This window comes from Scylla paramamosain, chromosome 10 (assembly GCF_035594125.1).
Source record: "Scylla paramamosain isolate STU-SP2022 chromosome 10, ASM3559412v1, whole genome shotgun sequence".
Lineage (NCBI taxonomy): Eukaryota > Metazoa > Arthropoda > Malacostraca > Decapoda > Portunidae > Scylla > Scylla paramamosain.
In genome coordinates, this window is record NC_087160.1 from 15878756 (window position 1) to 15892068 (window position 13313).

Consider the following 13313-nt stretch of genomic DNA (forward strand, 5'->3'; position numbering starts at 1 on the left):
GTGTGTGTGTTATTAGGTGCTGTTTGTTTTGGGTGGAGGAAGAGAGCTATCTTTAGAGGGCAGGCTGTGACTACCCCCTTGTGTTGTGAGACACAAAGGGAAACGTTCAGTGAGGTCACATCTGGGTTTAATGATAAGTTCACAGCACCCCCTGAACAGTGCTTTAGACCTCACTGGGAGTAATTATCATTTCAGCAGGTGTCAATATGTTGCCCCACCATCAGTACAAGAAGGCTGAGTGTTCCTCACATGACAGCTTGGCGAGTATTAAAGAATGAAGGCTTTCATCCATATCATTTACAGAAAACACAATATTTAAAACCAAGATTTTGAAAGAAGGCTTAATTTCTGCCACTGGTTCCAACAACATCCACAACACTGCAGCAACATCCTTTACACCAACAAAGTGATATTCACATGACAGGAAACAGCCAACACTCACAATAAATACTGATGGGCACAGGAAAATCCACACAAAACAGTGGAGTGTAAATTCTAGTATCACTTCTCTGTTAATGTTTGATGTGGCATCATAGTAGACATTTTAATTGCATCCTATATTTCCCAAAATCGTCTTACAGGAGACATCTACCTAAATATTTTGCAAGCCATGTTTCCTGTGCACCTCAGAGAAGTGCCACAAAACATCCAACAGCAGATGATCCTGCAACAAAATGGTGCCCCACCTCATTACAGCAAGCAGATGAGGAGGTACCTGAATGAGTAGTTTCCTGATTGGTGGATAGATTGTGGAGGCCCACAGGTCAACTAATATGTGAATGGGAAGTTAAAGAACAAATCTGGAATAAATAAACTACCAGTTGATGGAGTGATATATGAAGAGACAGGACGGATGGGTGAAGAAATGAATAACTGTTTCCAGAAGGTTTTTACAAGAGAGAGTGGTTTTCAGGAGCAGGAGAATGTAGAGATGGTTAATGTAGGGTTCAAAAGAAACAAATGTTATGGTGCAGGAAGCAAAGAAGATAATAAAGGACCAAGATATAAGGAAGGCAGCAGGTTCAGACAGGGTATCAAAAAGGATATTAAGGGAGAGTAGTCAACAGTTAGCCCAAAAGATCCAGTCATAATACATTCATGAATAAAGGAAAGAGTCCCAATGGACTGGAAAAGAGCAAATATAGTGATAATTTTCAAGGGAGGAGATAAGGAAGACCATTCAAACTACAGACCAGTGTCATTAGTAAGTGTGGTGGTTAAAATATACAAAAGTTATAAAAGATAAAATGGATCAAGTTTTTGAAAGAAAACAACATATTAACAAACAGACAATTTGGTTTTCGAGGAGAGAGATCACATACTACAAATTCATTAAGTTTCTATTTGCGAGTTATAGACATTGTGCAGGAGAGAGACAGTTAGGCAGACAAACTACTGCATATCAGACAGTTATGGAAGCTGAGGATTTCTGAAGGATTGCAAGAAGGGCTGCTAAAGTGGATGGAGAACTTCTTGGAAAATAGTGAGATAAGAACAGTAATCAAGGATCAAAGGTTAGCCTGGATGGAAGTTTAAAGTGGGGTTCCACAGAGGTCTGTGTTGGCACTGGTAATGTTTGTTATATATATTAATGATATACCAGGAGAAATAACCTGTTACATAAGCTTATTAGCAGATGATACCAAGTTATTGAGAAAAACTGAAAAAGAGGAAGATTGCACAGCATTCCAACATGATTTAAAGAAGATCTGGGAGTGGAGCCAAAAGTGTCAAGTAGATTTCAGTGCAAAGAAGTGCAATGTAATAGAATGATAGAATTTGGCAAGAGTGGCAAGAGATAAACAGGAGATTATTCATTGGGGAATAAGGGAATCCGCAAAAGAAGAAAAGAAAAAGACCTTGGAGTAATAATTACTGATAAGCTGTCACCAGAGAAACACATAAACAAGATTAAAGGCAAAACGTATAACCAACTGAGAAACATAAGGGCAGAATTTACTTATCCGGATCAAGAAATTATAAAAAAAATTATTATGACCATGATACACCCAAGATTGGAGAATGCAGCTGTGGTATGGTCATCTAGTGCCAAGAAATGTATAAGAAAATTGGAAGGGATATATAGAGCAGCAACAACAATAAGGATTGTCAAAATTGGATCCTATAATATTGGAGCAGACGAGAGGTGATTTGATCACATTGTGTAGAGTGATGACAGGAATAGAAAAGTTGGACAGGGAGGACTTGGTGATGTTGGATACAAGAGTCTCAAGGTGTGGCAAGCTGGCATAGAAGGACAGTACCAGGTTATAAATATTTACCTTGGGTTTGGCAGACACACAGATAGCTAAGTACCATATATTTTAGTGGATAAGACAACTTTCAGATATGACGACTCCCAAATTTCAGTTAGAATTTTAATGGTTTTAGCTGATATCAGTGGTATAAGACAACACCCAAACTACCAAACCATCTGTGGCAATATTTGCGTCAGTGAGCACCAGATAACTGAGACAGTGATATACCAGTACAATGAATAAAATCCCCTGAATGTATTACCAGTAATAAGGTACCATCACCTTCTACCCCAAAACTAAACCTACAATAAAATTCCCACTAGTTGTTTTTGTACATTTTAACAAAAAAGGATGGATGGACAAAGATGCTATAAAATCACATGCAGTACAATCAGTTTTCCTAAACATAAACAAACCCTTGCCTTGCACCACCTTTTGTGAGCAGTAATCTAATAAGGCCCTTAATTTAGTAATCTTACCTCCTTTTCCAATGAGAGGTAACATTAAGGTTGGTAAGATAGTTCTTTCCTAGGGAGCTGTTAAGATTAATGTTGTTGTCTCCCTTAGTTTGGCCTCAGCCACTGTTTTGTTTGTTGCTTTAGGTTTTAAAGAGAACCTGTAATTTTTAATGTTGGGATTTGTGGAGCCTTTCTTACCATTGCCAGGTTCTAGATATCCACTGCATAGCCTTAATTGCGTTGATCTTTTTACTTTTCTGTCAGGATTTGGATATTGTCTGCATTTAAACTATGGGTGATTTTGTTTTTGGCACAGTTTACATTGAGTTTTAGGTTTATCTTCCCTATTTTGATTAATATCAAAGCTATCTATTGTATGGTGTTCTATATCCTTCTCACCACTAGATGGATTACTTTCTAGAGTAAATATTTCATTCCTCAAACAATCCAAAGTTAATCAATACTCTTTTTTATGCTTTTTCCTTATATGGGTTGGAAAGTAATTTATGAGGAATGTAGAGCACACTTCTTCTCTACTGATAATGTGTGCAATCAGTGATTTATATAGGCTTTCATATCTTGCCATGAATTGTTTGAGGATAGTGATCTCATTATCAGGTTTTTGCAGCTTAGTTCAGTCACCAAGGCATACCTGAGCCTGTCTTTCCTGCCATAATTGTCTTTTGAGTAGTTGTATGGGTGGATCATAATTCAAGGCTTCAAAATTGAAACCCGACATCAATTGTGCTACCTCTCCCTCCAGCTGGCCCTTCAGATAAGTAAGCTTTTGGATTGATGTTAGGCTGTTATTCTGATGAATGAAGCATTCATATAGGCCCCAAAACTTAACCCACCTGGTTAGATTGCCGTTAAATGAGGCTAAATTAGGTTTAGATAGCTTGAAAAGGGTTTCTTTGGTCTCTCATTTTGGAGTACTTTGTGTGACCTTTAATCTAAAGAGGATTTCATTAATTTCTTCTTCATAATTAACATCCTCTATCACAGCCTGCTGCATATTTGCTTGATCCAGGAGATCATAAGTTTTTTCATTGTTATTATTAATCTTAACTAGTGTAATTTTTATTGTTTTGCCTCTAATTCATGCACGTTAGTGGCACGAAGCCAAGGTTAGGAGATCCTTACTGATGGTAATGATGCCAGCCTTGAGCCCCCTTCCAATTCATTTCAATTTCTTGATATCCTCCATTTTAGGTTTAAAGGGTGATATGACAAATCAGATTGTTACTGGGTGGTTAGAATTTGTGGTGTGATGCATTGATCCACCACACCATTGCCAGACACACCACTCAAAATAAACAGTGGATGTTTATCGTCTTCTGCTGTGTGTTAGTGACACACAGATACTAGAGATACGCATGGTGGGCACAAGTTAAGTCACCAACGAGGATCCAGCCTGAAGGACCTATGTGGCAAACTGACTGGCATACAAGGCCAGTGCCAGGTTATAAATATTTACCTAGGGTTAGGCAGACACACTGATAGCTAAATAACTATCAGAACACCGGCCTGCGACTAAACAAAGTACTTAGCTGGAGTTTGAATGGAATGTCCACCAGGATAGTAGAGTTGAGAAGGAGTGTTAGCATGTTATCTGGCCACTGTTTGGAAGTTGACTAACTCCCAGGATTTGAAGCAAAGTGAGAATGGTTTTGTTCCGGAAGTCCGGATCCACTAGAACCGAATCCTCATCACTTCATCCACTCAATACGATGGACTTTTATATTTCCATTGAACTAATTCCCATTATCATTAATTTCCCAGTTGGAACAATAATTCCGACACAAGGGGACATGGCAGAAAATTGAAAAAGGATGCTTGTAGAAGAGATGTTAAGAAAATAGCTTCCAACATAGAACTGTGGAAGTTTGAAATTATTTGGACAGTTAAATGAACTTAAGACAAAGTTAGATAAAAGGATTTTGAGCAGAGTGAAAAATCTATTTTCAATGGTGCTGAGTGGATGCCAAAGCTTTATGCACAGGACTTGCATCAACATGTTTGAGATATAAGTCTGGATCCAGCAAATTGTAACACCTACACACAGATAGGCAGCTATACACAACAAACACTTGCCAAAAAAAGAAGTCATAGAAATAGGAAAAAAACACCAAATGTCATTCAATTCCCCAACTTAAATACCTGTCTAACTACCGACTAACCTGAAAGGGGGCATGACCAAGGAAAATAAGGAAGACAGGACATGTAGAACTCACAGTCAGAAAATACCATGTATAGCCAGGTGAGGTCTGAATGAGACAGGAAGCTATGTGTGAAACCAAAACATTGGCATCCACACAGTGCCACCAGAAATGGATTTTTCACTATGTTCAAAATCCCATTTTGGTGGCCACTTCCTGGATGCCAATGCTGCTTTCCATGTGGAGGTGGTCTAGGCAGACACCAACTTATGACACATACTCACCAAATGAGGAGACCAAAGATCCACAGCTGTGATGTAAGCAACAGCAGGATGTCCTCAAGAGGCAAACACTGATTAAGATTAACCCGATGGGGAAACCACAAGAATGTTCCCCAACAAAACCAAGAAAACACGCGCAAAGGGGCCACAGGTCTGTAAGTTACAGATGACCAAAACCCAGAAAACAAACCCAAAGTTTCATAGAATATGAAAAAGGGGGACCCTGAACCTATGAGGTCTCAAACAAGGGATCAGTTAAGCAAGAGGGCCTAAGCTCATCATGACACAGGGCATATCGGTGACTTGAGTGGAAAGGTAGCGATGGACAAAAGTGTGAGCTGAGCTCCTCTGGCCTCCTAGGCAAGTAGTCTCCAAGGAATGGGAACGAAGAAAAAGCAGAGAAGCTCCCATTTTCCAGACATCCTGACCTCTTGGGCAATGTCCTGGGTCTACACAATTAATAAAATCACACAAAACCTGTGCAATATGAACACTGGAGCAGGGACAGTGAGAGTCAGGCCAGACAAAGAGATAGTCTGAAGAAGAATCAACAGAAGGCAGAAGATACTGGCAGAGAGAAGAGACAGGACACAGAGGATGATGAACCCACCTTGAAACCAAACCAGGATAATAATGGGGAAAAAGCAGTGATCTTCTCATTCATTCTTGGCCAAAAAGGAAGGGACAGGGGCCAATGAAACCTGGATGCCACCAAAAGCAGGACAGCAAGACAAGGCATGTAATTGTGAAGCAAGCTGGCCAGATGCTAAGACAACCAAAAACAGAGTTTTCTGAAAAATCAGATCCAGAGAGGGAAGCTCATGAAAAAGAGGAACCAAGGGGTCCAGAACCTTAGAGAGAGACCAGAAAGGACAAGACTAACAAGGAGCAGGATGTTGAAGGAAGAAGCTGTGGAGCCTCCAGTTCAGCCAGAGGGGGTCCAGTGAAATGCCAAAGCCATAACAAAGTGGAGCCTCCAGAGCAGTGATGTGGGTATGCATAGTAGTAGGTGGAGTGGCCTTTCTCATGAAACAAGAAACTGAATAACTGAAGTACCACATATTGAGAGAGGTCTTGAATATGTTTACTGCACAGGAAGGACTACAAAGCTTTCCAGCAGGACTGGTACTGGCAAAAAGAAGAGTTGTGAAGGGCCTCAGAAGGATCCGACACCACTTGCGGAGACAGCACTCTAGATAAGCTCAGACAGAGAAATTCCAAGTGCGAAAACTGGAGATCCCGGAGGACTTCAGGCCTCTCCCCAACAGAGACAGATGGTTGAGGGGCACTGGAGAAGGGCACCAGTGCAGGAGTTGCTGTACAGAGGCCTTATCCATCTATGTATGGAGCATGCTTTACATGTATGGGGAGATCCACTCATACCACTCTTTAGAATCAATATCTTTTTGTCTTATCAACTCCTCTCTTCAAACTGAATGTCTTCAGCCTCTCTCTCATCACCACCATGTTGCATCTCTTGCTGTCTTCTACTGTTATTTTCATGCTAACTGCTATTCTGAACTTGCTTACTGCATGCCTCCCCTTTTCCCACAGCCTTGCTGTACAAGACTTTCTTCTTTCTCTCACCCCTATTCTGTCCACCTCTCTAATGTAAGAGTTAACCAATATTCTCAATCATTCATCCCTTTCTCTGGTAAACTCTGAAACTTCCTTCCTGCTTCTGTATTTCTTCCTTCCTATGGCTTGGAACTCTTTCAAGAGGGAGGTATCAAGACACTTATCCTTTAATTTTTGACGACCACTTTTGACTCTTCAGGAATCAGTACCTCAGTGTGCCTTTTTTTTTTCTTACCATAATTTTGTTGCCCTTGGCCGTTTCCCTTCCTACATGAAAAATAAATAAAATAAATAAATAAAATAAATAATTAAATAAATAAATAAATAAATAAAAAGACACTTCTAAAGGATGAATAAAAACAATAACTAGTAACATAGTATTTCACACTGAAAGCGGAGATACCTCTGGTATTTTGCCTCTACTAATTTGGGGGACCTGAAGAGGTATTATGCTGATTTTCCTCAGAATGACTACTGCTTCTATGTCAGAGACCCATCTCTGAGCACATAAAAGAGGTGAGAATGTCTGGAACAGAGCCATACATTCCTCACTATTTCTCTCGACCTAAACCTTCAAAACCTTGATTTAACACAGCCTGTTCTTGTGCTATACATGATAGAGAGGTGGCCCACATTGGGTATTTGAGCCTTCCATCACCAGAATCTCATGCACTTTATATTTCTGCTTGGAATCATGCCAAGTCTGTTCTCCAACTAGCCAAAAACTCCTTTATTAACAGAAAATGTCAAAACCTTTCAAGATCTAACTCCCCTCGTGATTTCTGGCATCTAGCCAAAAATATCTCCAATAACTTTGCTTCTTCTTCTTTCCCTCCTGTATTTCAACCAGATGGCACCACTGCTATCACATCTACTTCTAAAGCTGAACTCTTCGCTCAAACCTTTGCTAAAAACTCTACCTTGGACGATTCTGGGCTTGTTCCTCCCTCTCCTCCACCCTCTGACTACTTCATGCCACGTATTGAAATTCTTCGCAATGATGTTTTCCATGCCCTCGCTGGCCTAAACCCTTGGAAAGCTTATGGACCTGATGGGGTCCCTCCTATTGTTCTCTGAAACTGTGCCTCTGTGCTTGCACCTTGCCTAGTCAAACTCTTTCAGCTGTCTGTCAACATCTACCTTTCCTTCTTGCTGGAAGTTTGAATACATTCAACCTGTTCCTAAAAAGGGTGACCGTTCTAATCCCTCAAATTACCGTCCTATTGCTTTAATTTCCTGCCTATCTAAAGTTTTTGAATCTATCCTCAACAGGAAGATTCTTAAACATCTATCACTTCACAACCTTCTATCTGATCGCCATTATGGGTTCCGTCAAGGTCGCTCTACTGGTGATCTTCTGGCTTTCCTTACTGAGTCTTGGTCATCCTCTTTTAGAGATTTTGGTGAAACTTTTCCTGTTGCATAGAGTCTGGCACAAAGCTTTGATTTCCAAACTACCCTCCTACAGTTTCTCTTCTTCTCTCTGTAACTTCATCTCAAGTGTCCTTTCTGACCGTTCTATTGCTGCTGTGGTAGATGGTCACTGTTCTTCTCCTAAATCTATTAACAGTGGTGTTCCTCAGGGTTCTGTCCTGTCACCCACTCTCTTCTTATTATTCATTAATGATCTTCTAAACCAAACTTCTTGTCCTATCCACTCCTATTCCACATCTTTTCATAGACGTCCAACCCTTCAGGAGGTAAACATTTTACACAGGAAAGCCACAGAACGCTTGACTTCTGATCTTTCTAAAATTTCTGATTGGGGCAGAGCAAACTTGGTATTGTTCAATGCCTCAAAAACTCAATTCCTCCATCTATCAACTCGACACAACCTTCCAGACAACTATCCCCTCTTCTTCAATGACACTCAACTGTCCCCCTCTTCTACACTGAACATCCTCGGTCTGTCCTTTACTTATAATCTGAACTGGAAACTTCACATCTCATCTCTAGCTAAAACAGCTTCTATGAAGTCAGGCGTTCTGAGACGTCTCCGCCAGTTTTTCTCACCCCCCCAGCTGCTAACTCTGTACAAGGGCCTTATCCATCCATGTATGGAGTATGCTTCACATGTGAGGGGGGGTTCCACTCATACCACTCTTCTAGACAGGGTGGAATCAAAAGCTTTTCGTCTCATCAACTCCTCTCCTCTAACTGACTGTCTTCAGCCTCTCTCTCACCGCCGCAATGTTGCATATCTAGCTGTCTTCTACCGCTATTTTCATGCTAACTGCTCTTTTGATCTTGCTAACCGCATGCCTCCCCTCCTTCCACGGCCTCGCCGCACAAGACTTCCTTCTTTCTCTCACCCCTATTCTGTCCACCTCTGTAACTCAAGAGTTAACCAGTATTCTCCATCATTCATCCCTTTCTCTGGTAAACTCTGGAACTCCCTGCCTGCTTCTGTATTTCCACCTCCCTATGACTTGAATTCCTTCAAGAGGAAAGTTTCAAGACATTTATTCATCAATTTTTGACCACTGCTTTGACCCTTTTATGGGACTGGCATTTCAGTGGGCATATTTTTTTATTGGATTTTTGTTGCCCTTGGCTAGTGTCCTTCCTACATAAAAAAAAAAAAAAAAAAAATGGGTTTCTGAGAAATATGAGGCTTAAAAGAAGTGAGGTGATATTCTACAGATTGAAAATTACATTTAAAGCCACAAATGTTGCAGAAATTAACACAAAGAAAGTTGGAGGTGATAAAAGAACATAAAGACATCATATCATCCACACCATAGTTTGGGCACATCATGGACCCTGGCCCAGATAGGGACTCTGAGGATATTTTTCTTTCAACTATTTTCATAATAATTTAGATTTTAAGATCACATAAGTGTTCACATGACTTGTAGTATGAATAGTAGGAGAACATGTCTTTAGAAAAGTCCAAGTAGCAAATACTTTGTGGTAGTGAGACAAAAGAAAATAGAAAGGCTATGGGAAGAACCAGTACCATGGTTACAGCACCCCTTCATTCCCCCCTGTATGTATCTCTCTAGAAGCATTTAAGCATGGTAGCAGGTGCCTACTGCATCTATTGCCTCTGTGTACTGCTTACTATCAGTATATAACTTTTTTTTTCAAATCATCCAGTAATCAATTCTTCTTCAATTCTAGAGTTGGAATGGAAATAAACTGACCATGACAGAGGAAGTTGACCATGAGACTACAGATGAAAATATTATTAGAATAAAATGACTTTGTTGCAGTACTTAACATCTGTCAAATATCTATCAACTACTACTTCACTTAACAAATTGATCACAATTGTACTTAGACAAAAACCAAGATCATAATTGTAGTTACACAACACCCAACAACACATTCCACAAAACTGTCACTCTTATTAATTTCAGTAAGAAATATATACCAAAATAAGAGTGATTTTAAGAAGATATTAGACAACCTTTCATATATAAAAACAACTATATTACAAACTGCTGACAGAATCTGATATCTTTATCTTAAAATAAATATAGTACAAATAAAATATCCATCTAAATTCATCAAAATGTTTTACTAAACTGAGAAATTGTAGAAATATGGGTTTACTAAATTGGAGCAGTAGTTTAGTGTATAATATTGCAAATCCAAATGTGAGGCAAATTATCTTTGCCTAGCATTTCTTTCTATTAACATAATTTAAAACTCATTACAATATTCATGTTAATGTTAATCTTTATATCTTACCTTTCTTCTTGTGCTGGTGATACCAGGTGTATAACGCTAACTGGGGACTGGCAGCCATACATTCAATGTGTTCTGAAAACTGAAATTGTTAATTCATTAACAAATGTTCAGACCAAGAATCAAGAAACAATGTATCACCTTGATTATCAGCAATTTCATTGCCATCTTTATTTTTAATAGTATATGTAAAATTTCACTCACACACACAGCTTAACTCATTCTGAAACCAAGTAGTCAACTTTTGCATTTTTGTCAAATACAAATCTATTTTTCTTTTAGCTGGAAGACTTTTACATTGTTCAAACTTTGAGAAGTTCTCAATATTCCTAAGCATATGAGAGAACCTACATCACACATGAACTCTTGGCATCATTAACTTCATGACAGTGCTTACACCCAGAAAAACAGTATCTATACACTGCAGTTTTCTTTTCACTTTATAAAAATTAAAAAAAAAATACTAATTTTTAAATAATCAACAGCTTGACTTCAACCCAAGAAGTGGATGGTAAGCAAAATATATTCCTATGGCATAGTTGTATGATTGTTGCCTAAACCCTTCCAATGTGTACATAATGCACTATTAAATACACCAATACATAATATGTTACTGAAAATTACCATTTTTCATGTACTGCAAGAAGACGACCAATCAATCATGTCATATGTCTGTTTAAACACTGACACTATACAGCCAGCCCCCAACGTTCAACACTAACATACACTGGAACCTCGGTCCTCAAACTTAATTCATTCCTGAATGCCATTTGAAATCCAACTTTTTGAAAACCGAAACTATTTTCCCCATGGGAATCAATGTAAAATGGATTAATCTGTTACCAAACACCAGTCCAGCCTGTCTTAGCGTCTTATAATAGACACTCCCAAAGCAAAGATGGCTCATCACAACATCTCCAGCTCACATATTATTTATCCAGAAAGGATGTAATGAATGAACTTAGTGAGAGAACTCATTTGAAAATACTGTTTAGATTTATCTGGTGAGGGAAACCTTACAGAGGGACACAGAGAGGAGCAACCCACTTACCACCAAAATGCAGATGATCATAACACTTAGACATCTTGCCACTGGGGAAAGCTATTGGAAAAATGCAGTTGTGCAGTAGTGATGGAGCTGGGGGATCATCAAGAGAGCCACAGGTGGTTCGGAATTACTCCTGAGAGCCGAAAACTGTTTGTTTACATTGAGGCTTTTCAACAGGATCACATTTACCTTATTTCAAAGATTGAATTACTGTCTTACACATTGTGTCTCTCCTCCAAATATATAAAAACAAAGTAGATATTTAAGGAAACTATGAATTAATAATAAACGGCAGCCTTTGTAGTCTTTTAATATTTGAGATTTTAATTATGATATAACAACTGAAGCAATAACAAGTTCAAAATTTTGTTCAAAAACCGAATTGTTTCAAAAGGGAGACATATGGTAACCAAGGTTCCACTATGTTTGATAACTTGCTGACTGGCATAAGAAGGGTAATGTATATGAATTTGATTTTTTAATGGTTGCCACCAATTTAAAATTTGCATGCAGTGCAACTCTACACCTGGGCGCTGTACAGCTGCTGCCACGGATCACGGAGCTCCACCAATATCCGTGATTTCTATATTACTAGGACCATTTGTGCCTTGGAATTGTCCGTAGGAGTACATAAGGACATCGTCGACACTGTGGTAAAAGACTAGAAGTGGAAGGACATTGTGATATTTAGTGTCTTATAATGAAGAATGGCCCGACTGGTGTACGATCGCAGTGACCTGGTTGCCAGACGTAAAAACTTTAGTTATCCCAGCACACCAACGATCGTGACCCTGAAACAACTGTCCCTATACAAAGCCCGTTCAAGGCGTGCCGGGACACACATGCGACGACCCATTCCCACAGTGACCCTACCGCGCACCTCGGCTCCCAGGCCGGGCCCGACAAAGCACCGCCACCTCACCCCCATTCCCCAAGAGGAGGCGAGGCATGGTGGGACACACATGCAACGACCCATCCCCACAGTGACCCTACCTCGCACCTCGGCTCCCAGGCCAGGCCCGACAAAGCACCACCACCTCACCCCCATCCCTCGGGAGCCTCGGTCTACCGTTCCCCTGCCATCACTGCTACTCACCAACCCCACCAGCCTAACCAACAAGTTTGACGAATTAAGTGTTGTTGTGAAACAAGAGGACCCAGACATTATTGCAATAAGTGAAACATGGTTCTCAGTGAATAAACCGGCTCACCAGTATGAAATTAATGGCTATGACTTGTTCCACAAAAACCATGACACCCGTGGCGGAGGAGTGTGTTTGTATGCGCGAAAACATTTACAAGCAGTGAGAGCACAAATCACTGTCCCTCCACACCTTGAGTGTCTCTGGGTACACCTGAAAAATGTAAAACAAGTGTCCCAAATAATATTGTGTGTGCTGTACTATCCCCCAGATTCTGGCGCTAATACACATAGTGATCTCACTGAACACATAATAACGAGTGTGGATATGTTCAGACAGAGGCATAATAATTGTAAAGTGAAAATCTGTGGTGATTTTAATGGGCTTAATAAAGATCAGATATGTAATCAACTGAGTCTGAAAAACTTGGTGACACAGCCCACTCATGAAAATTCCGTGTTAGATCTTGTGCTAACAGACATGCATTACTATAGGTCCCCTGTATACCTGCCCCCTATTGGTCTGAGCAGACACAAGTGCGTGTTGGTGCGGCCGGCCACACCAGCCTCACCCCCGCGCCACCACACTGTGCAGTACCGCCCCTACAAGGAATCGTCCATGAGGGAATTCGGATCCTGGATTACAGCGGTAGACTGGTCATTCCTAGAAACATACCCCAGCATAGAACAACAAGAA

At 40.1% G+C, this 13313-nt stretch overlaps 1 protein-coding gene across 4 annotated transcripts in view; it reads right to left on the reverse strand.

Moving 5' to 3' along the window:
- The window catches only part of LOC135104258 (breast cancer type 2 susceptibility protein-like), a 315255-nt gene that overhangs the window by 282536 nt on the left and 19406 nt on the right, over window positions 1–13313 (reverse strand). For all 4 annotated transcript variants that reach the window (XM_064011445.1, XM_064011444.1, XM_064011446.1 and 1 more), the window contains exon 2: window positions 10431–10509. In XM_064011445.1, the coding sequence (XP_063867515.1) occupies window positions 10431–10488 (58 nt within the window). In that variant the 5' untranslated portion in view covers window positions 10489–10509. The remainder of the gene's footprint in view (window positions 1–10430; window positions 10510–13313) is intronic.